The 24,185-nt window shown below is 43.3% G+C and overlaps 1 protein-coding gene across 8 annotated transcripts in view; it reads left to right on the forward strand.

Annotated features, from left to right (window-relative positions):
• TNRC6C (trinucleotide repeat containing adaptor 6C) overlaps positions 1–24,185 on the forward strand; it is a 138,851-nt gene that overhangs the window by 84,386 nt on the left and 30,280 nt on the right. For all 8 annotated transcript variants that reach the window (XM_070483712.1, XM_070483709.1, XM_070483713.1 and 5 more), the window contains exons 5-9: positions 1,372–3,969; positions 16,544–16,759; positions 18,517–18,683; positions 21,717–21,797; positions 23,231–23,288. In XM_070483712.1, the coding sequence (XP_070339813.1) occupies positions 1,372–3,969; positions 16,544–16,759; positions 18,517–18,683; positions 21,717–21,797; positions 23,231–23,288 (3,120 nt within the window). The remainder of the gene's footprint in view (positions 1–1,371; positions 3,970–16,543; positions 16,760–18,516; positions 18,684–21,716; positions 21,798–23,230; positions 23,289–24,185) is intronic.

Raw genomic sequence — 24,185 nt, forward strand, 5'->3', positions numbered from 1 at the left:
TGGATTCATTGTATTCCTTTTAAGTCAGGCAACAAAAATCCTGTCTTTGTTTTTTTAAGGTTGGAGTTACCTTTAGTATGTTCTTCCTAGTGATAGTGATAATTCTTTACAAACTTTCACTTTTTTTCTTTTAGCTCCATCAAACTTTAAAAGGAATTTTCTTTGGGAAACCCAGTTTTACTGTCTACGAGTACGATTTTTCTTGTTAAAATAAATTTGAAAAGAACATACTGATGAAAAGTTTCTAAAAGAGAAGAAATATTTTATCGCGGTTATCTGTATATCATACTACTTAAAGAAACTCTGTCAGGAATTTCTAAATTGTTTGAGTTTGTTGTATGTATAAGTTAATTTTTTTATATTACTTTTACTTGTTTTTGAGTGATACATACTTTTAATAAAGTCTGTTGGAAAATTTATTTAAATAGGAGTTTGGTTGCAACATTAGAAATACTCAAATAATTAGGAAACCATAGGCAACAAAATGCAGCTACCAAATACTGGATTCTTTAAAAGGACCATCAGTGAACTTATGTAAATACTATAGGAAGAGAACATGTAAAGTTCTTCTGGGAGGTCTCTAAAGAAAAGACTCTAATTTAAGGAAATAGAAAGTGAGTGTAGAAGAAATGCATAGAGATCCAAGAGCAGATGTGGGACTGAGGATAGTCTTTATTAGTGCACAGGAAACAGTGATAAACCAGAATTGCTGGTAATAACAGATAAGGTAGTATAAATGTAATTAAACATTTCTAATCCTTTGTACCTTGATGACATAAGATAGCATTTCCTAATAACTCTCCTCTCTCTCTCTCTCTCCCTCCATCCCCCACCCCCAAGATATCGTTCTGTTATATGATTCTGCAATGCGTTTACAGTTCCTTTCTACAGAATGAGCTGTGTAGCCTCTATATAATGCTGTTAACTCTAGTTAGAAGTTTTGAAGAGAACTGCAAATTGTATTCAAGAATCCTAGTGAACTTTCTGTTGTTGCCAGTGTTTCCCAAAGAGACTGAGTATTTATAGGTGTCGCATAAATTTCCAAGCTGCTACATTCCAATTCAGCAGCTTTCTTTACTATAAATGCTTTCAGAGATGCTCGTGTGCTAATAATGTGCATTGTGAATCTTCTTAAGAGGGGTAATAAGGTGGTGTAGTAGTAAGAATTAATATAATTTTAGAAACATTAACTCTTTTTTAAATGGGAGCTATTAAGAAGACAAAAAGTTTTTTTCTTTGAGTCATTTTTTAGCATTAGTCATTCAGAATTGAAAATTTGAAATAAAGAGCTTCCCCCAAAGACTAGTTAACAGCTGATTCATTGACAAATAGAAAGAAAATCTAATTTTGAATTTGCTTCATCTTTTTCAGATCTCAGTCACAGTGGATTGGCAGATCATTATGAAACTTCCCAGTGGGGACAGCAGCCCACTTACAGAAGCGAAGCCACCCGCAGCTGGGATAAAGTGACAATAGACAGGACTGATAAGGAGGCGTGGCCTTCCATCACAGGAACAGAGACTGAATCTGCCTCAGAATGTACTACAGACACTGACTCTGCCTCCAACTGTGGCTCAGAGAACAGTAGCATGGCTACAGGGAGTGCCCAGGGCAACTTCACTGGACATACTAAGAAGACCAATGGCAATAATGGCACCAATGGCGCACTCGTCCAAAGCCCTTCGAATCAGAGTGCCCTTGGAGCAGGGGGAGCAAACGGTAATGGAAGTGCAGCCAGGGTGTGGGGCGTAGCTGCAGGCTCCAGCTCCGGCCTGCCTCACTGCTCTCTCAGTGGTGGGGATGGGAAAATGGACAACATGATCGGAGATGGGAGAAGTCAGAATTGCTGGGGTGCTTCCAACTCCAATGCTGGCATTAATCTTAACCTTAATCCTAATGCCAACCCAGCTGCCTGGCCTGTGCTTGGACATGAAGGAGCTGTGGCGACAGGCAACTCTTCCAGTATTTGCAGTCCAGTCAGTGCCGTAGGCCAAAATATGGGCAACCACAATGGGAACCCAGCAGGCACTTTGGGTGCTTGGGGAAACTTGCTGCCACAAGAGAGCACAGAGCCACAAACGTCCACTTCTCAGAATGTGTCTTTCAGCGTACAACCTCAGAACCTTAACACTGATGGACCAAATAACACTAAGCCCATGAACCCTCCACCAAACCCTAGCAATGCAATGCAGGCAAATGGACTGCCAAACTGGGGCATGGCTGTTGGTATGGGCGCCATCATCCCACCCCACCTGCAAGGCCTTCCTGGTGCTAATGGATCATCAGCTTCTCAAGTCAGTGGGGGCGGTGGTGAAGGAATTGGCAGTTCTGTGTGGGGACTATCCCCAGCTAACCCTGCCACAGGAAATAGCAATTCTGGGTTCAATCAGGGGAATGGAGACACTGTGAACTCAGCATTAAGTGCTAAACAAAATGGATCCAGCAGTGCTGTGCAAAAGGAAGGGAATGGAGGAAACGCTTGGGATTCGGGACCTCCTGCTGGTCCTGGAATCCTCGCTTGGGGAAGGGGCAGTGGCAACAATGCCGTAGGTAATATCCATTCGGGAGCTTGGGGCCACCCCAGCCGAAGCACCTCTACCAGTGTGAATGGAGAGTGGGGAAAGCCCCCAAACCAGCATTCCAATAGTGACATCAATGGGAAAGGATCAACAGGGTGGGATAGTCCTAGTGTTAGCAGCCAGAATCCTGCCATGCAGCCCGGCAGTGAACACATGAACTCTTGGGCCAAAGCTGCATCTTCTGGAACTACAGCAAGTGAAGGAAGTAGTGATGGTTCTGGCAGTCACAATGAAGGAAGCACTGGGAGGGAAGGAGCAGAAGGCCGAAGGCGAGATAAAGGGATTGTAGACCAAGGGCACATCCAATTGCCAAGGAACGATCTTGACCCAAGAGTTCTGTCTAATACTGGTTGGGGACAGACTCCAGTAAAGCAAAACACTGCCTGGGAATTTGAAGAATCCCCTAGGTCTGAGAGAAAAAATGACAATGGGACAGAGGCCTGGGGTTGTGCAGCTACTCAGCCTTCAAACTCAGGGGGGAAGAACGATGGGTCCATCATGAACAGTACAAATACCTCTTCAGTATCTGGGTGGGTCAGCTCACCACCTGCTGCTGTGCCAGCAAACACAGGTTGGGGAGACAGCAGCAACAAAGCGCCAAATGGCCCAGGGGTTTGGGGGGACTCGATAAGCTCTACTGCTGTTAATAATGCTGCTGCTGCCAAGAGTGGCCACGCTTGGAGTGGGACCATAAATCAGGAGGACAAGTCACCCACCTGGGGTGAGCCTCAAAAATCCAAATCTCAGAACTGGGGAGATGGACAGAAAGCTAATCCAGCCTGGAGTGCAGGAGCGGGAGACTGGGCAGATTCATCTTCTGTCCTTGGACACTTGGGGGATGGGAAAAAAGCTGGCTCTGCGTGGGATGCCGACAGTAATCGGTCAGGGTCTGGTTGGAATGATGCTACAAGGTCTGGGACCAGTGGCTGGGGCAATGGCACAAACGCAAAGGTAAATCCAGGTACAAACTGGGGAGAGTCTTTAAAACCTGGCCCCCAACAGAACTGGGCCAGCAAGCCCCAAGACAACAACATGGGTAACTGGGGCGGAGCCGCTTCCGTTAAACAGACAGGAGCAGGGTGGATCGGGGGGCCGGTCCCTGTCAAACAGAAGGACAATGGTGAGGCCACGGGCTGGGAAGAACCTTCTCCTCCATCCATTCGACGCAAAATGGAAATTGATGATGGTACCTCAGCTTGGGGCGACCCGAGCAGTTACACCAACAAAACTGTAAACATGTGGGATAGAAACAACCCAGGCCTCCAGAACAGTACCACAGCCAACAGCACCACCACCACCACCACCACGAGTAACAGCACGAACGTGGGCGAGACACCGCCCTCACACCAGGCCAGCGCCCCGCTGAATCGATCGCCACTGCTTGGCCCAGGTATGAGAGGGACTTTATGTGACTTTAAAAGTAAGAAAAATACTTTATCCTCATTGCATATCCATACATACTCTGACTAGTATTTTTATAGCGAATGACATTAAGTGCCTTTCACCTTGTAATATTGTATTTAACTATTATCCAAAGAGAATAAATAAAGTAGGATTCTCTGATAGCTTTCTATCCAAGAAAAGAATATATTAAGCACTTTTCAGTAGAAAGGAGAGGAAAGAACAAATCCATCCTCTTCAGGAAAGATAGGGAACCGTTAGGGTAGTTTGCGTGTACTACGAAGTCTTGGTTTCTTTATGAGGTAAACCAGTGGTTCTCAATCCCGGCTTTCGTTAGAATGACCTGGGAGCTGTTGGGGCTGGGGGATGTCAAACTCAGAGATTTCTAGTGTTGGCGGTGTGGAGGGAAGTGTTTTTTAAAGCTTCACAGGTGTTTCTGATGGGCAGCTAACACTGAAATAAAACCGTTTTTGTAAAATGTGAACGGCATTATACAAGTCATCTTTTGATTTCCATTGAAAGAAAATTCCTGACGTTAGACTAAAACTCATGTTTTGAGTTCCTGCTGTGTGCAAGGCACTCTGTTAGATACTGGTGGGAAAGAAGGTGGTAAGATGATCCAGACCAGAGCCTGCCCATAGGGAATGGGGGTTGTGACAGAGAAAATGAACATGCAGCATGGCCCATGAGAGATGCAGATGAAATTTGGCTGGGTGTTGTAACTGGAGAACTAACCATAGCCCCACATTTCTAACTAAAATGCTGGTCCGTGGAACAGGGCATCACTGGGCTCCAGACACGGAATCCGCCTAAGCGACAAGTGAGAGCTGGGTTCACCAAATCGCAGAGCTCCCAGGTGTGGAAGGGACCAGAGAGAGGCCTTCTCTCTTCTACATACTCAGGCAACTAGAAGCCTCTGCATAAAGGCACACACACAGTGCCGGGGAAGCCCCCCACCTCCTGCCCAGGGCACCGTCTTTCCTGACGCCTCTGGCTATTATGTCCTTCTTAGACTGAGCATCAGTCAGCATCCCTCCAGTTTCTTTAATTGCTCATAACATTTTGGGACAGTACAAAGCAAGGCTTAATTTCTCTTCTCATACTGCAGTTTTTCAACCAAGTGCATATAGTTATTATGTCCCGTCTACCCACTCTCCAGGAAACATTCCTAGCTCCTACAGCTATTCCTCATAGTTTTAAATCCTTTTTGTTGTCATCTGGAAAAGTTATAGCTTGTGAGGGTCCTTGTGCCCAGAACTGATGTCGTTACTATAAGTATGGTTTACCCAGTGCAGAATTAGTTGAGATTATAACCTCCCTCACTCCTAAAATCGTACTCCTAGTAACACGTTCTAAGTTTCGTTTAGCCTTCTTGAGCCTTGTCACACTATTTTTCTTCAGTTGAGCTTAAAATCTGAAGTCTTTTTGTTAAGACCACTGTGAAGCCCTCGTCACTCAGGACTATTCTGGTGCATTGGCTGCTTGGTCCCAAGTGTAGAACTTTCTCCCTGTGAACTTAGTGCCCCAGACTGTTGAGATCTTTTGAACCCTGATTCTATAATCAGCGTATTAATTATTCCTTTCAGTTTTATGCCTTCCCTAAATTTTATAAACACGCAATAAAGACAAGACTAAGGATAGAGTCCTTTCTCCATGGTCACTCACTCAGTCATCTATATATGGAACCGAATCTGCATCCAGAACCCAATCTACAAGGGAGTCTGAAAAGTGCAGCTTTTTAACTTTGGGCCTGTGTAATACAGGAAGGCTCACAGAAGGCAGTGGAATGGATGCCAAGTGCCTGTTGATTCTGTTGTGTGCAGGGATTTGTTAAAAAAAAGTGCCTAGGTTAAGTTTACGCACTCGACCTGGGCGGCCCAGGGTTCGCAGATTCGGATCCCAGGCACAGACCCAGCACCACTCATCCAACCACGCTCTGGCAGCATCCCACGTAGCCCAGAGGAGGATTGGCACAAATGTTAGCTCAGTGACAATCTTCCTCAAACAAAAAGAAGAGGAGTGTTAACAGATGTTAGCTGAGAGCCAAAATTCCTCACCCCAAAAAAAAAAATTCTCACTATCAAACATCGTTGAAACAGATATGAGTAGAGAATCTATTGTGCACCCCCACTACCTTGTACCAGAACTCCATCGGAAACCAAATTGAGGCTGGTTACTTCCATTCTTCTGCCTCTGATCCAGCTTCCACCTCTGAGCGTCCTCAATCGCATCATTTATGATCACCGACAAAGCTCTAGTTTGTAAGGTTTCTCGTAGTCTCACCCCCATCTACGGTAATGCTTCTAGGACTGGTACCTGGATCTTTTTATTTGGCATACGCTCATTCGAAATACGTTGTTGAATGTGTGCTGGGCATAGCAGGCAGGTGCTCAGGACATGACAGTGTAGAAGACAGGAGCTCTGCCCTCCTTGAACCACCACCTGGACAGAAAGACAAGCACCCAGACAGTTAGAGGATGGTGCCAGCCAGTTGTGACCAGGAAGGGACGGCATATAGGGTGGCACCTAACCAAGATTTTGATCATGAGGGGTCAGGGTAAACAGATGTTGGATAACAGTACAGAAGAATGTTTCAGATAGAGAGACTAGCATGTAAGGCCTAGAGGCAAAGAGAAGAGGTAGCATATTTGAGGAACAAAATGAAGTGCAGAGTGGTTGGCACTTGGGGTGAGTGGTGGGAGTGACGAGAAGGCCTTACAGAGAGAAGAAGCTAGAGAGGGGCCAGGGCAAGATCACACAAGGTCTTTTAGGCCATATGAAGGAGCTGGATTGTATCCAAAAGTCTGGGAAGCCAGGGAGAAGATTTAAGCAGAGTAAATGACCAGAGTTATTCATAGAGTCATTCCAGCTATAAAATTAAGAATGGATCAGTGGGAAGCAAAACTGGAGAAGAGGATCTGAGCTCAGCCAATGTTTTGGTGGTGATGGTAGCAGCCTGGATTGGAATAGTGGCAGGGGGTTGGAGATGGAGATGGCAGCGAGACTTGGAAACTGTTTGGATGTGTGAGCAAAGAAGAAAGATGAGCGAAGAGAGTTCAGAGCTTGGACAAGTGGGCTGATAACTGTGTCATTCACTGCCTCATCTGGGAAGACAGCAGGAAGCACATGTTCCATGGAGATGACAACAGAGGGTGGGTATGGAAGTCTGGGTCTCAGCCAGAGATAAGGCTGAAGGTACAGCTATGGGAGAGTGGTGATGAGTAGAGGGGCAAGGTCAAGAGCAGAAAGTTTAAGATGGTAGAGTTTTGAGCATGTTTAAAAGCTGATAGAAAAAAAGCATCTAGAGAGGGAGAATGGATGCAAAGGGAGGCAATCTCTTTGTCCAGTCAGAGAGAGGGCACTTCATCTGTCTTGTAGAGTGGCCCAGGCTGTCTGCAGTCAGAGGGTAAGGGGTACCTTCTGGTATTCTGTTTCCTCTGAGAGCATTCAGGACACCAGCCTAGAGTGGAGAGGGGGAGGGGAGGGGCCAAGGTGTGAGCAGAGGCGAAGTTGCATTAGTCCATGTAGAAGATGGAACAGAGAGCTGACCAGGGGCTCCTGAAGGATTGCTAGGTGGAATGCACAGTCCCACGGTGGAGAAACATTGGTTTATTCGGTGTGTGTTTATTGGGGCCTGCTGTGTGCCCAGCAGCACTCTGGTTTTGGGAAATACAGCAGGGAACAAAACAGAATCCCTGCCCTGCTGGGGCCAGCAGTCCAGCAAGGGAGCCCAGGCTGCATGTGTTGGCACATATGCAGGCAGTGTGTCCAGTGGTGAGGGTGCTGTGGAGAGTGGAAGCGGGGAGGGGAGTCAGGAGTGCCATGGGCGAGTGCAGGGGTTGTCATCTCGCACAGGACAGCCTGGGCGTGTGGGCGGCTGTCTGATTTTCACTGTGAGCGCCCAGCAGCTGGGGGCAAGGAGGGCTGCGCTCAGTTCAAACGCCGCTGCCCTCCAGAGCCCCCACAGCCCTCCAGCCTCCTCTCAGAGTCCTCAGCAGTTCGCGTTTATCTCAGAGCCACCACGTCAGAAATCCTTTAAGGAGCTCAAGACTATTTCAGCCTCTACATACACTTCACTGTCACCAAACCAAAGGCAAAAACCTGATGGTCCTTGGGCTGTACCTGGTCCCACAAATGTGCCTTTTGGCCCACATTTTTCATGTGAATAAATGTTTTGTAATGAAAATGTTTTATATAAAGTTCTAGATTTCTAGCTTCTTTTGGAAACCTGGATGGTCTGACACATTGCATTCGCATGGCAGCAATCAACTCGAGTGGCTACCTCGATAGGGCCTTTGCTTTCCAGTTTGCCACACTCCCCACCACCCCATGTTGTGTCCCAGCATTGAGGCTTTTGAGCAGTAGCCATTGATCACCAAGCCTGTGCTCTCGCTCTTCTTCCATGTTTACAGGCCTGTGTACGTTAACTGGCTGGTTCCCTGAGGTATTTGAATTTGTGATTCCTGCTTTTTTACTAATATATGACTGACATTTCTAGGCACTTAAATTTTGTGAAGTACTTGAGGGAAAGAGAGGAAGCAAGAAGAAAGAGAGGTAATTAATGCCAAAAATGAAGGGATATAGACAATAAGACATGGTATGGTCCAGTGGGAGAGGCCAGTAATATAAAATTTAGTGGTGTGATTAGCATTGTAGTAACCGTATGCACAAAGTTCTCTGAGAAGAGTTAATAGTTACAAGTAGCTATCAGGTGCCACCCACCCACGACTGTCCTCATGGGTCACAGCTGGAGTCCCCTCCTTCTCCTGCTCATCTTCTGGGAAAGTGTACCCTTTTGCTTGCGTGGGGTCCTGGCACTAAGTGTGGGCTGACAGTGCTGGGTGAGCACGTGCAGCCTCTCGTCAGGCGTCTTCTGTAATCCTTCGCCCTCGGGCCTCATTTTACAGGTGAAACCTGGGAGATGAAGTAGCTTACTGAGGGCACGCATGTGGTGACGAGGTGGCACGGTCTCAGATGAGTGATGTGTAGCTTGCCTGGTACTGTTTCTAAAATATTACATCCATGACACCCCACAGAGATTGGCACCACGTTGCATTTGTGATTTTTTTCCTCTTTGATATGTTATCCTTAGAATCTGCTCTTACTGGGACTTGTCCCTGGATAAGCGCGTTCCTGTTTAGTTAGAAGGGCCCACGTCGTTCTTTTTTATATGAATATTATAGATAACTTTTTCTTTAGCAAATTGCACTTGTTATCCCCTAACGTAGAGGAAGGACACTGTGCTCCATCACCTGCGTTACCATGTCCTCTTCTTCCCTCCAGCCCCTGGGCCTTAGGCACGTGTGTGATCTCTGTAGTCATCTGGTAGTGGAGAAGCAGTGGTGGATTTTGTTTTACCACTGAACAGAGACAAACAAGAAGTTAGACAGATTTTTTCTGTGCACTAAGCCCCTATGCAGAAACTAGGTCGAGTGTATTGCACAACGTATGATGGGGTTACTGAGTGATTTTTTCATTATTAGTCTCTTTTTCTCTCATGACACAAAGTAGCTGCACTGAGGCATTATCCCTACCCTACATTACGTGTGATATTCAAATCTCAGGCCTGAGCCAAGCGTCCTTGTGCAGTGAGAGCAGAGTTCATCACCCTCAGTGATCCCAGGTGCTCTATGCCTATCGCTTGCCCAGCTTCTTAGCGCAAGCGAGTCTTTGAGCCAGTGGAAGGGACAGTCAGGCCTTCACACCGGTTCCCTTCGTAGCAGTCACAACGCACTGGTTCCGTTTGGTCCTCTGCATTCGTTATCACAAATGTCAGCCCTTGGCCCTCCTTGTGGGCGTTGTGCTAGCTGGGCAGCCCTGATCAGTGATGGGAGCAGTAGTAACAGCACCCGCTGGGCTGTGAGTGAGCTAGTAGCTTGAATACTTACCCAGACTGGTTTTCATAAATAGAAAGGAATTCTCTGCTCCAAACCGAGTGGTACGCCTGGTGAGTATCTGAAGTTCCTGCTATTTACACAGTTGGTCTTTTACAAGCATTCTGCAATTTTGCTATTCACCTATGCTGATTTTACAAGATTTTCACTTATCTCAGAGTTTGGGTTTTAAGTTGTTTTTTAAGTTGTGGATCATTACCATTTAAGGGAATTGATCTCTGTTACAAAATATGGTTTCTCAACTACATGTTTTTTCATGTGTCCAGGTTTTTTTTTGTTTGTTTGTGTTTTTGAGGAAGATTAGCCCTGAGCTAACATCTGTGCCCATCTTCCTCTACTTTATATGTGGGACGCCTGCCACAGCATGGCTTTTGCCAAGCGGTGCCATGCCTGCACCCAGGATCCAAACCAGCGAACCCCGGGCCATCAAAGCAGAACTTGCAAACTAACCACTGTGCCACCGGCCTGGCCCTCATGTGTCCAGTTTTATAGAAGTAAAAGCTAAGGGACAATCATGTTTGTGTCATCCTAGTTGTATTGATATTAATTAGTTTTCTGATGAGCCTGAGGAAAACTGATATTAATTTAGGAAATGCAGTGTAGTTTCATAAACTGGATTATTTGGATCTAGTTCAAACCCATTCTGGAGGTGGAACATAGTGATAATCTAGAGCTGCCTGTCTGTTGATTAGAGACGGTAAGCTGCCTGAGAAGGACTCATGAGGTTGTAGTTAACGGAGAGGGCTGAGTTGTGTAGGCTGGCCCGGGCAGTCCCTCCTCTTTGACGTTGCCCCGGTGACCTAGTGTGAATTGAGCCAAATGTGCAAGACCTGCTAGCCTGTGCCTTGCTGTAGCAAGGTGCTACTAAGTCACTGAAGAACCAGTCTGTTTTTTTGACAACTAGTGGAGATGTGGCCAAAAGTGAGAAAGTGCAAGCAAAGCATTGACTTACGTTTGTGAGTGAATAAAAGCAGATCCTAAAAATACTTAGCAGCCTGATTATCTAGTGCACTTAGAAATGAATATTCTGGGACACTTAGAAATCAGTTTGTGGACACAGGAGAACATTGAATATTAATTAAAACTTTAGATGAATAACAGAGCCTCACAGTAGACTCAGAATCTGACGATGAGATTGAGGGAGAACCTCCAGAGGTGGCTTCTTTCATCTCCCAACTCTGTCAGGTTTCACCAAAACGTTCAGATGATTTGAAGGGGATGAGGGTGGGGGCAGAGAGGTCACTGTACAGTTAATTTGGAGTCAGATATGAAGGCCATGGACTTGGTCCAAGCTAAACCAGTGACGTAGCGGGTTCGTGAAGTCTTCCCTGGGGTTGTGTCTTCCAACAGGGGGTGAAAGTGAAATAATAGTACCATCTGCCAGTCAGAAAACCAGAAGTATACTACTAATGTGGATCTTATTCCAGAGTTGCTTTTTTTTTAAGATTTTATTTTTTTCCTTTTTCTCCCCAAAGCCCCCAGTACATAGTTGTATATTCTTCGTTGTGGGTCCTTCTAGTTGTGGCATGTGGGACGCTGCCTCAGCGTGGTTTGATGAGCAGTGCCATGTCCGTGCCCAGGATTCGAACCAACGAAACACTGGACCGCCTGCAGCGGAGCGCGCGAACTCAACCACTCGGCCACGGTGCCAGCCCCTTATTCCAGAGTTTTTTTAATCCATTTTACTACCTGTCCTCCTCAGCTCCTCAGGAATGTCTAGCCATCTCCAAGCACTTCAGCTGTCCGATAATCACTGTAGTTGTCTCATGCAAGGGAGAGAAGGCTTCAGCCAGAGGCAAGCTTTACTTTGCGTTTGGGCATTTAATCTAGTGACATTATATTTATGTCGTAGTTTTCTGGCACAAATATTATAACAAAGGCCGAGATCCTTACGCTAATCGTGGAAGTGGCATGTCATCCATTCACTGAACTAAAACTTGGAAAAAATTGGGATTAGGAATCCTCTGCCTAGGTGGATAAAACATGTATGTCGTTTCCCTAAGTCTCCTCAAGAGCAGAAGCTGGAGAATGTGGTCCTTCCTGCAGGACTCACTGTCCTGGAAGCTCACCTCCTCCTTTGTCGTCCGTTCGTGTCAAAATATTACCAAAAAGTAGAGTCACCTGTGGATGAAGTGAATCGGCAAGCCGCTGTGAGAGCTCAGCTCTTCACGCTGCTGCTTCCGAAATGAGTCTCACCGGCCTCTCCAGCCAGCCTGAGTCTGATTTAAGCAGCCCGCAGTAGTTGCTAAGAGAGGACCGATCTGAGCAATCTGTGCTTTTTGTGGACATAGGATTTTTCTTGAGTTTGGGTTTGGTTATGGTGTTTTTCCTTTCCTATGTTTTGAGGGGCTTGGTAAGTGGGTCTGGAGTTGGAGGAGGAGCAGGGAATCAGAAGTCCTGCTAAAGAGGGAGGAGGCGATCCCTGTCAGTGTAAGTCATGGGTGCACACATGAACATTTTCACTTCAGGTGCCTTCAATTCAAGCTGAATAAGACAGGTAAAAGTACGGTTTGGCCCCCTACATATCAATAAAAAAGAGCACATTTAAAATCTGTTTTAATGCAGTAAAATAAAAGCTAAATAAGATTTTTTTTTCTGTTTGTAATACCTGCCCTCTGTAATGTCCCAGTAAAGCAGGCAAAAGAAGCTCCTTTAGGGGTTGGCCCCGTGGCGGAGTGGTTAAGTTCGCGCGCTCCGCTGCAGGCGGCCCAGTGTTTCGTTGGTTCGAATCCTGGGCACGGACATGGCACTGCTCATCAAACCACGCTGAGGCAGCGTCCCACATGCCACAACTAGAAGGACCCACAACGAAGAATATACAACTATGTACCGGGGGGCTTTGGGGAGAAAAAGGAAAAAAATAAAATCTTTAAAAAAAAAAAAAAAAGAAATTCCTCTAAGAGGTCGCCGTGCAGCTCAAGGTCACCTGGCCCGTTTTTGAAAAGAACCCCTGTCTGTAAGCCTCAAATAGAGTCCCCTGAATTTGTAACAAAGTGTGAAATAAATGCTACAAGACAAGGCATTCTGAAAGATAGGATACTTTGCCATTTGGGTGAGCAAACTCTTCTTTATAAGCTTCACTTTATAAGTACCTGTCTTGATTTCAAATATGAAAAATTAATTGTTGCTGCAGCTGTCCAATTATGGACCAATTATGCTGTCCCTCTCTGAGCTAGTGGCCAAGAAGGCATTATAATAAATTAACATTATGTTTAAAGGCCATTGAGGTGAGCAAAGTCCCATCACATTAATATTTAAGTCAGTACCTAAAACTGCAGAACACATGGCAAGCACTCAAATCCTAAGTCAACTGAAGTTTTAGTCCTTTCTCTTTCTCTTTCCTTCACTTGATTATAGTTGGCCACTTTCTAACTGAACCTTTCTTCCCCCCCCGAAATGAACTGCCTGTCATGCTTAGGCCACTGTCCAAGTAGCACCCGTGGAACAGGCTAGCCCTGACTTCTCGCTTCCCGGAAGGACCAATGCCAGCTCCCAGCTTGACTCTAGGGGGTGCTTAAGATGAGAATCCTTACGGCGGGTGAAGATTCTCCTGCCCGCGGTTGTGTTTCCTGGCCTTCTATCTGTTTCGTGTTCATTTTTATCCAGTCTTCTGGGTGTACACCAGTAGACACTTTGTTTTCTTCATTCTGATAGAGTGATGAAGAATGTATATTTAAAATTGAATGAAAACTACATGTTCTGGTGGCATTTCATTACTATTATTGTTTTATTCCCAACACTGTATTTGTTCAATTGAAGAAGGGAGATGACGATTCCTGAACCCCACGGTGCAGAAAGATTTTCCCAAAAGCGGTAGTATTTGAAGGACTGCTTTTGGAATTTTAATATCAATGTTTTAAATGTAAGGCAGAAATTTGTTCTGCCTCTTTAAGCCCAACTTTAAGGGAACCTCTATAAAATTATTTGCAAAAACAATACCAGATTCACTCCAGCAATAAGCACTAAACATGGAGGATTATTGATTTTAGTAGTATGTATTTAAAATTATTTTCTGGCTACTGAAAGTATTTGCTTTGCATCAAAAATGTCTAGTCTGCCTGAGTTTCAGCATCTCTCATAGAGCCTTCCGTGTGTCCAGCAGTACACACATTCTGATGTATATGTTAGTTCGGCATTGTAAGTAAATTATTTTCTTGCCAGAGATCAACTTAAAATGGAAATATTGTTTTCTTGATTTTTGAGTAAGCAATTATTCGTCCATTTATTTCTAAGATTTTGAAACATGCTCCTTACAAATCATTTGCCTTCTATATAAAAATACTCTGTAGATGTTTCTGCTGCTTTAACAGGAATTAAAAACTCTTTATAAAAATCAATTAATTATAATTACCAAAGTCTTAATATTTATTCTTAGTTTTGACTTAGTTAAATAATTTATAGTATTGCCTTTCAGAGAGATGGAAATATAAGGATGACAAATTTCAGGTGAATTCATTACTTAATTACCTGCAATCAGTCAGTGTTTTTACAGCTGATGGGCGTTTGGTAACACCCAAGTTGTTTTATCTTCCAAAAACATTCATTATTTTTATCAGCTATGTTAATGTTCCAGATTTAATTTCATACCTTCAGTTTGTGAAAGTACTTCTCCCAGTATACATTATTGTTTTCTGTGTAATTTTAGGTAATATTACAGTTAGGAGTTGTCGACAATAACTGGTTGGAGCTAACTTCCCTGTTGTGATTTACATAATAGATGGCTCAGCATAGAACTTGTAATTTAAGTAATTTATAAGTTGCATGTCCTTTTGTCACCTCAGTATTATTGCATCTTGTTAGAATAGAGAGCATCAAAGAACTTATTTCATGTTATTTTTAGTCAGAAAATAAATTTTATAATTGAGATCATAATATCTGTATTGCAACTAAATAATTTAAAATCTATGGTTATTTTCATTTTATGCCTTCTGTTCTTCAGTATTTAAAACATTCTCATTTCTATCTGTGAGAAACTGTATATATATGAACATTACAACTGATACGAGTTAGCAATATGACTATCAAGTGTCAAGTGAGCTTATAGGCAGAAGCAAAATGATCGGAATGTGGAGGGCTGGCCCAGTGGCGTAGTGGTTAAGTTTGTGCACTCCACTTCAGCAGCCCAGGGTTCACCAGTTCGGATCCTGGGTGCAGACCTATTCACCACTCATCAAGCCATGCTGTGGCAGCATCCCACGTAGATGAACTAGAATGACTTGCAACTAGGATATACAACTATATACTGGGGCTTTGGGGAGAGAGGGGAAAATAAGAAGGGAAGATTGGCAACAGATGTTAGCTTAGGCGCAGTCTTTCTCACCAAAAATGGTCAGAATGTGGGCTGATTGGGAAAAATGAAGTTTACATATGTAACATAAAGTGTTTTTCTTACAAGAGAGTGGGGAGATCCTTATTGTTGCATGGTCCCATGACAACTTCTGTGCTTCTAGGTATGGATGCCATAACCTTCTGGATTCATTAGGTACCCTTATTTAGTTTCATTTGTACCCTTATCAGGTGCCAGTTCCCGATCAGGATGCTATGGCAACAGGACTGGGCAGAGGAAGAAGGAAGAATTTTTGAAAAACCCTTGCAGTCAGTGTGCCTGTGGGAGCCACCCTTGCTTTTTTCTGTTTTGTTTTGTTTCTGGGAAGATTAGTTCTGAGCTAACATCTGTTGCCAATCCTCCTCCTTTTGCTGAGAAAGATTGGCCCTGAGCTAACATCCATGCCCATCTTCCTCTATTTTATATGTGAGACATCTGCCACGGCATGGCTCCATAAGCAGTGCACGGGTCCATGCCCAGGATCCGAATCCTCAAACCCCAGGCCGCCGAAGCAGAGTGCACGAACCCACCCACTACGCCACCAGGCCAGCCCTGTTCCCATCTTTTAAGGCAAATGCCTCGCCTCTTTCTCAGCCCATGAGATGGTACCTGGGAAATGTCTGAGTTCTCTAGTTATTACTTTATCTGTACCTGTTTAATCTGCCATCTTCTCATTTCTTTGCCCAGATTTGTGCCTTTGATGGTTGGTCAAAGATAAGAATAATTTTTCAGTATATATTTGCAACTTGTAAATTTTTCTCGTAAGAGAATAATGTGCCATAAAATTTCTTTAGGTCGTTACATGTAATACCAGAAGTAAAAAAGCTACTTCTTAAACGTTAGTTTTAAACTCACCTTTTAAACCCTAATATGTTGCAAATACTGTGAATTTAATCATCTTTAATGTTTAACGGACTTTCAGTTTTAAGTGAGTAAGGGTCAGGAATGAGAAAATTACAACTTTAAAAAGCTGAACGGGCTGGCCCCGTGGCTGAGCGATTAAGTTCGCACACTCTGCTTCAGTGCCCCAGGGTTTTGCTGGTTCGGATCCTGGGCGAGGACATGGCACCGCTCATCAGGCCATGATGAGATGGCGTCCCACATGCCACAACCAGAGGCACTCACAACTAGAATATACAACTATGTACTGGGGGGCTTTGGGGAGAAGAAGAAGGGAAAAAAAAAACTAAACAAATTGGATTTAATGTTGTCTCCTTTTCACTTTCTACTAAAAGCCCTGCTGAAGATACATTATCTCAAAATTATTTTGAACTTGAAATTACCATTTTTACTTTCTCTGTTTCGCTTTTACGATGTTGTCTCTCCCTTGGTACCCTTTTCAGTGTCCTCAGGCTGGGGAGAAATGCCTAATGTTCATTCCAAGCCTGAGAGCTCTTGGGGAGAGCCCTCCTCCCCTTCCACCCTGGTTGACAACGGCACGGCAGCGTGGGGCAAGCCGCCGAGCAGTGGCAGCGGTTGGGGGGATCAGCCTGCTGAGCCAGCGGTGACATTCGGAAGAGCCGGGGCTCCCGCTGCCGCCCCAGCCCTGTGCAAACCAGGTGAGCCAGCATTCTGCGTGCCCTGTATTGGCAGTTTAGAAGTGTCAGTATTTTATTTAGAAGGATACTTTTCACTGAATTTTAAGAATTAATTTTTTAGAACACTTTCCTCATTTTATTTTCACTTTAAGACTAACATTAAACCAAGACTATACAGAAATATTTGCCATGTCTGACACATGAACACAAAGGAGATTTTAATAGAAATTCATGCTCTCCTTTTTTGAAAAAAATTAATACAAGAACCTGAACAATCTAGCATATCGGCTTCACACTATTAGTAGCATCCACTTGTTCAGCAGTATTCTCCTACCTGCCACTTGAAGCAGTCTGAACTTGCTGTCTCACGGAGCAAGCTGGATACAGCATGCTATTTTTCCTTCTCGAGATTAGGTTTTGAAAACATATTACTTCACAGCCGTCTGACACTTCTTGCCTTGCTTTCATCTTGTAAACAAAATTCTGCTTTGAATACTCCAGGTTTTTTTCTTTTTCTTTCTTTTGAAAAAATGAAAGAAAAATTGTGCTGCATTTTCCTCCCATTATCTGAAAGTTTAATACGTACACATATAAAGTATATATTCTCATAAATGTCCAGATCATGTTTAGCAAGTAGAATTCTGTCATTTGTGGGTGTTTTGCAGTATGATGCTTAAGACCTTAGTGTGAGTGTAAGGTTGCTGATTTAGTCTGATGTTAAAGTTAATCGTTCACGTAGCTGCAGAAGTTTCGTATATTCTTTGGACATCATTAAATGTCTTAGATCTGAAAATGCAACTTTATTGGTTTTGTATTTTGTTACTTTGCTAGCACTGGATGGTATGCTCTGTATATTCGCCATTCTACTGGATTACTTATTCCATTCATACTACTTTTTGTTACAAATCTAAAGGATAAGGGAGCTTCTGGGTATTTAGATTCACTTGCCATTTTGAGGTGATATATTTGTTTTTGTAATTTGTCCTTGGAGGCCCAATTATATGGCTGTCCACCTTGTAAGCAACATACCTTCATCGTCTTAGAGACTCCTGCTAACTGTACTATCACCTAATCTTTGGCCTTCTTCAAGTTCTCCCAGGGAGTGAAAATTTGGGGTAAATTTTACACCAAAAATCACCTTATATTTTAAGAAAGGAGAAAAAATAATATCCTGAAATTGAAACTCAGTATTCAGCTTGTAGCTCTGTCTGCCTAAGGCCTCAGGTTTCTCTATCCTGTTATTCTGGGAGCCTCTCCTAGGAGCTTGTCAGAAACACAGACTCTTGGGCCCAACTGCAGACCTGCCGCGTTTCTCGGGATCCCCAGGGCATGCTGGAAGAGCGCTGGTCCCCATGGCTTATTGTGGCAGGTTGGGATCAAGTGGTGATTAAAAACCACGTGGGGGACAGTGATGTTTTTCAGGACTCTGCATCTTACTGGCCATTTCATACCATGTAGAGAGTGCCACCTTCTGCTGTAGCCCCCAGGATTTATTTTTAGAATATCCATGCTTCAGAATGATCTATAGTTAGTTAAGGAAGTTTAGAACAGCACCGACTATAACAAATAGCTGGAGTTTCAAGAAAAAATATATACATACATAATTATGTGTCTAGTGGGAGAAATTCAATTCTTAGATCTGAGAGGAAATGAAGTAGTAGAAAGGTAGATTACAGTACACCCCTTTTGTCCTCCCTCCCCCTAAATGACATGGTAGTGCAGCGTTGTCTACTTTACGAATGGTGAATTTGATAGGTTCATGTTCACTCTCTTTCTAGCTTCAAAATCTATGCAAGAAGGCTGGGGCAGTGGTGGGGATGACATGAACCTCGGTACTGGTCAGTGGGAAGAGGAAGAAGGGAGCATGTGGAACAATGCTGCTTCCCAAGAAAGCACCTCCTCCTGCAGTTCCTGGGGGAACGCCTCCAAAAAAGGACTCCAAAAGGTGTGTGTGACGCCACAGAAAAGCAGCTCTAAGAGTCACTGGTGCTTAAAACCCAGCCAGTTGAACGGTGGTGTCTCCGAGTAATGGTGAGAGACCAAGGTTCTCAGAGTGCTCCAAGGATCCTTGCAGAGGGGGCTCTCTCCTAAGCGTAAGGCAGAGTTTACCAGAGAATACGCGAATCAATGTCATAGCAAACGAATACAGAGACAGACGCGAGAATCAGCTGCTTCTGTGAAGCCAGATGGTAAAGAGTTTTGCAAGCATGCATAACAGTGCCACTCTTGCTAAAAATTTTTGTTTTAGAAAATATAGGGGCCAGCCCCGTGGCGGAGTGGTTAAGTTCTCATGCTCTGCTTCGGCAGCCCAGGGTTCCACCGGTTCGGACCCTGGGCTCAGACATGGCACCACTTGTCAGGCCACATCAAGGCAGCATCCCACATGCCACAACTAGAAGGACCCACAACTGAAAAAAAATACACAACTATATACTGGGGGGATTTGGGGAGAAAAAAGCAAGAAAAAAAAAAGATTGGCAATAGTTGTTAGCTCAGGTGCCAATCTTAAAAAAAAGAAAATATAATTATTTTCCATTAAAAAAATGTTATTTATGTTAACATATAATGGATTTGTTATTGTTATTTGCAAAGAAACTAATAAATGTTTCTTAATTTCTCAGTTTTAATTTCTAGTACAGTAAATATCAATAGATAGAACCAATATAAACAAAAGTTTTTTGGGATCCTCAGTCTTTAAAAGAGAGTAATGGGGGCCTGAGACCAAAAAGTCTGAGAACTCCTGAGGTAGACCATTAAGTAGTCTTGAAACAAATGGGCAGCCGTCTGGAAAAAATTAAGCGAGATCCATAACTCATGTGCACCAAGACAAACTCCAAGTAGATCATAAATTTAAATGTGAAAAATAAAAATATAAAAATGTTAATTTTTAAAACAATCTTGGAGTGGGAGAGGGCTTTCTAACTATGACCAAAATCTAAAAGCCATAAAATGAAAGACTTATAAACTTGAGTAGATAAGCATAAAAACTACACATGACAGAAAATATCATAATCAAAGTCAAAAGACAAATAACAAACTGGAAGAAGTATTTGTAACTCGTGCCATAGAGAGGGCTGATCTCCCTGATACATTAAAAAAGTCCTAGAAACTGGTATTTTTAAAAAATTAACCAATAACACAATAGAAAAATGAGCAAAAAAATGATCCATAGAAAAGGAATACAAATAGCTCATAAACCTATGAAAGGATATTCAACTTGACTTATGGAAAGACAATTCAATTTAAAACAATACCAAGAGATGCCGTTTTTCATCTCTCAGAGCAACAGAAATCCATTAAGTTTAATAAGCACGCTCTGTTCGCAAAGCTGTGAGAAAACCAACACTCTCATACGTTGCTGGTAGGACTATAAATTAGGATAACCAAACGGCAGTGTGACGTTATCTATCAAAATTACAGCTGCATCCACACTGTGACACAGCATTGCCACTTGTCATGGGTATAGCAAACGGCATTTGTACACAGTTTTCTATTTTAGCATTTTTGTAGTAAAAAAATGAGAATCACTTCTATGTGCATTCATGGAGTAACTAGTTAAATTATGGCACATTCGTATTATGGAAAGCTAAACAGATTTTTTCAAAGAAGTTCTATACATATTGTATGACGGGATCACCAAAACATATGATTGAATGAGCAGGCAACGTACAGAAAAATATGTGTAGTACACCACCACTTTGGAGGGGCAGGGGGAACAGAAGAAAAAAATGCGTCATTCCTAATGGCTTCTGTAGAGTTAAAAGATTCTTGGGAAGGATAAACAAGAAACTCCAAAGAGTTTTCCTCTTAGAAAACACAAGAACTAAGTGGATAGGGGATGGTGGGAAGAAGATGCTTTTGTGTATGCCTTTTTTCTGCATTCCGATCGTATGAATGTATTATCTGTTCAAAAATATTTAGTTTAAAAAATTATTCAAATAGCGGTAAGCAGAACCCAGAAGCAAAAACCAGGGCTCTCTTCGTAAGGAGTAGGAGTGATTACAGATCTCAAAAAGAAGTCTTTTTACAATTGGGCTGGCAAATAACCCGGTTAATGATGGGACAAGAAATACCAAATTGGTAAAATATTGTATCTTCTTGGCAAATCTGGCTCTGGTAGCAGAGTGATGATGAACATGGTCCCCAAATGAGCTGCTTCCTCAAGGAGAGAAGGCCCGTTAGTTTAATATTGGCCCGTAGGCTCTGTTCTGTCGTTATGGCAGGCTCGATTTCGAAAAGCACTATAAGGAATATTTTTAGAGGAGGGTTTTTACATTGTATTAATGCAGCGTTAGTCTTTGTAATTGTAGAACGGGAGGGAACGCTGAGAGCAGGGCTCCCGTCTTGCCCCCAGCCCTGCTGCCGCACTCCCGCCTCCCTCCTCTGCTCTGCTGCTTTCTTTCTGTAGCTGACCTCTCCTTTCTCCCTCACTGGCACTTTCCCAGTTACTTTTTCTCACCCAAAGGGCTGTAAGCAACAAATACTTAATAAATTAACAGATTTTTTGTTCCTTTCTTCTTGTTGCCTTTTCATTCTGTTGGAATGAACCCCTGTATTTTTTCATTTTTTAGAATAAAGCTTATAAAAGGGCAAAAACCATGTAATTTTTAGTAAACTTCACAAACTTATTAGCGTAGGACCATGTTCAAGGGAGCTCTTACTACGATTATTTGATAATGGAAGTAGTACATACTGTGATGAACTAAATTCATTCTCTGGGGAAGGGAAGTAATTATCTTGCTTTTTCAAGTCCATAAATTACACGCATATGCCAACCTACAGATGTCCCCTGAAGCGTTCCGTAGTACTAGGCACCAAGTCCTGTCAAGGACTTGCTGGAGTACAGCACTATTCCACATTAATACAAAAAGGTTCTGTGACCTATAAGTCACCATGAATTCTAAGCCTCTCCCTTTTCTAGAAGAAATGCATTAAAATGTGACTCATGGACTTTCCCCCTGCCCACACTTCACTCTAGGGCGTGAAAACGTCTGGCAAGCAGGACGAGGCCTGGATCATGAACCGGCTCATCAGACAACTCACAGACATGGGCTTCCCGGTGACTGCTGTCCTGTTTTACTGCTACCCACCGTGTGTCCTGCTGTGCATGGCCCCGTTGTGTCCTGTCCACGTTATCATGTGTAACGAGGAAGGAAGACTTTTGAGGGATGAGACTGTTGACATAACCTAACTCGTAAATTCCCCTTTCACCTGGGCACTTCTGTGTAGGGACCATTGCTTTGAACTACAGCAAAGACCCACATCATTTCTATTGGGAAAGATGTGAGAGCCTTTTCCTAGAATAAAAAATGCTGTGTGATTTTTAATTTTCTTTGTTTTATACAGTTTTATATTTTCTTTTAATTCGTAATTAGAAGTCAGTTTTCCTTAGTTTATGCAGTAGATTAACAAAGATTGCAAGAGAAAAATTGGTATAAAGTACTAAAGCTTCGTGTCCAGAGAAAGATCCTGAGCTAAACTTTGCTGAGTTTCAATCAGATCTGTTAGGGAGAGTTTGAAATCACAGGGTATTCCTCTGAAAATTTATCACCATCTGTCCAGTTCCTAAGAAGGAATGGCAAGAGGTCCGATAGTGAGGGATATTGCCTATATCTGCCATGTATTCCCTTCAAATGTCTTCTTTCCAAATCCTTATTCAAATGAGTATTTACCTTTTGATTACTGTGGATGTCCCTAAAGAGTGAGTCCAAAATGTTGCCAGTCTAGAGGAGGGAACGCCATATTTCCCATTGGGCGCAGGTCCTCTGACACTGGGCAGGGCGCCTAGCCTGGGTGGGCCAACCTCTTCATGTGTGAAATGATGGCAGGAACCGTGGAGGCCCGTCCGGGAGTCCAGAGTTACACTGTGGTACTGAAACACGGTGCCTCTGCTTGGTTTCAGTGTTCTGATGAGATCAGTCTGTTCCAATCATAGGGATAATTATCAAAAGGAATCTACTTGTTATGTTTTGTTTTGTTTTTACATTTCTTTATGAAAAGTGGTTGGCAGCGGAGCTTAGAGCCCGTGAAGTAGAGAATGCAGCTCTGCGCTCTGACTCTTCCAGTGACTTTGCTGCGGCTGCTGGCGTGAGAGAGCCGCACAGAGAGGTGGCTCATTAGCACAGGAGTCTGTCCTGCCTTACTGTCTGCATGTGTCCATGTCTGTGGCTCTGCTCTCCTGGCAGAGATTTCATCCTTGCTGAACCATTGCTGTTCAATGTGGTACAGAAACAATTACAGGATTCTACTGGCATTGTATGTTTTCTTTTTGAAATGTTAAATACAAGTTCTTTACTCTAAAAATCAATTCAATACTTTTCTTATTACAAGACATTTATCTCTAACCTCAACAATGAAGAAAAGTATTTCCAGTTCCAAAACCTAAAAATATTAGGTTGATAATAATCACTTCCCTAAGTTGATAGTGATAAGACTCTTTACAAGGTTTTCTTTTTAGCATGCAATCCTAATGAACACTGTTTCCTCACACAGAGAGAGCCAGCTGAAGAGGCCTTGAAGAGTAATAATATGAACCTTGACCAGGCCATGAGTAAGTAAGATGACACACTTGAAGTACACTTTTTCTAAAGGTACCAGTTTGTGGAGTTTTTATTTCCAGAAGCGTTTCATCATAGTCACAGATGAATGGTGGGACACGTGCTGGGGAGTCAGGAGGCCGCAAGCAGGAGGAGCCACACTACGTGCACTAACCACGTAGCGAGTCTCTTGGGGCTGGGGCTCTGGGGACGAACAGCCAAATGCCACAGGGAAGCATGTTTGCTTTTTCCATTTTCTTCCAGTACTTCAACAAATAGATGCATTTTTTCCATCTGTTTTAAGGGGAGGTGATAATGACACTCTTGGAGAAAGGCACTGAGACCACAGGCCAGACTTCGTTCAATACTGACCAGGCACGTTTCTCATGCCTTGCCCTAGAATGGGCTCGTTCAGGGGCCACCAGAAGCATCACACACTGGCTGAGCTTTTACTCTCGTTGAGAGATGAGATTTACTGTCAGAACAAGCTGGAGCTGCTTTCCTAATAATAGTGATATTAAATATGTCCGTGTAAAAGACAGCTGACTCATTGTTCGTGGTACTTAGGTTCTGTGAGGTCACTGCACACACTGGATAGCAAACACTGAGCCGTGGCTCTCGGGGGCATCGGGTGGGGTTCCTGTGAGTCTCTGGCCACAGCATTTTTGTCAACCAGGCATTATGTAACCTTGCTTTATGCATGTTTTTGTTTAAAGACACCTTATTTAATAAATGTTTCTCGCAAATAATCGTACCATATTTCTTTGTAATAAAACTTTAGCTAAGAAGGGTTTAACATTTTCCTGACTGGGGGTAATGTGACCATAAATTTCTTTGGCTTTTAGACTCACACCAATGCTGTCAGCTGTGCCTTTTTTTTTTAATGTCATCTCTCAAATCCACAAATTTAC

The sequence above is a fragment of the Equus asinus genome, chromosome 13, assembly GCF_041296235.1.
Source record: "Equus asinus isolate D_3611 breed Donkey chromosome 13, EquAss-T2T_v2, whole genome shotgun sequence".
In the NCBI taxonomy this organism is placed as follows: domain Eukaryota; kingdom Metazoa; phylum Chordata; class Mammalia; order Perissodactyla; family Equidae; genus Equus; species Equus asinus.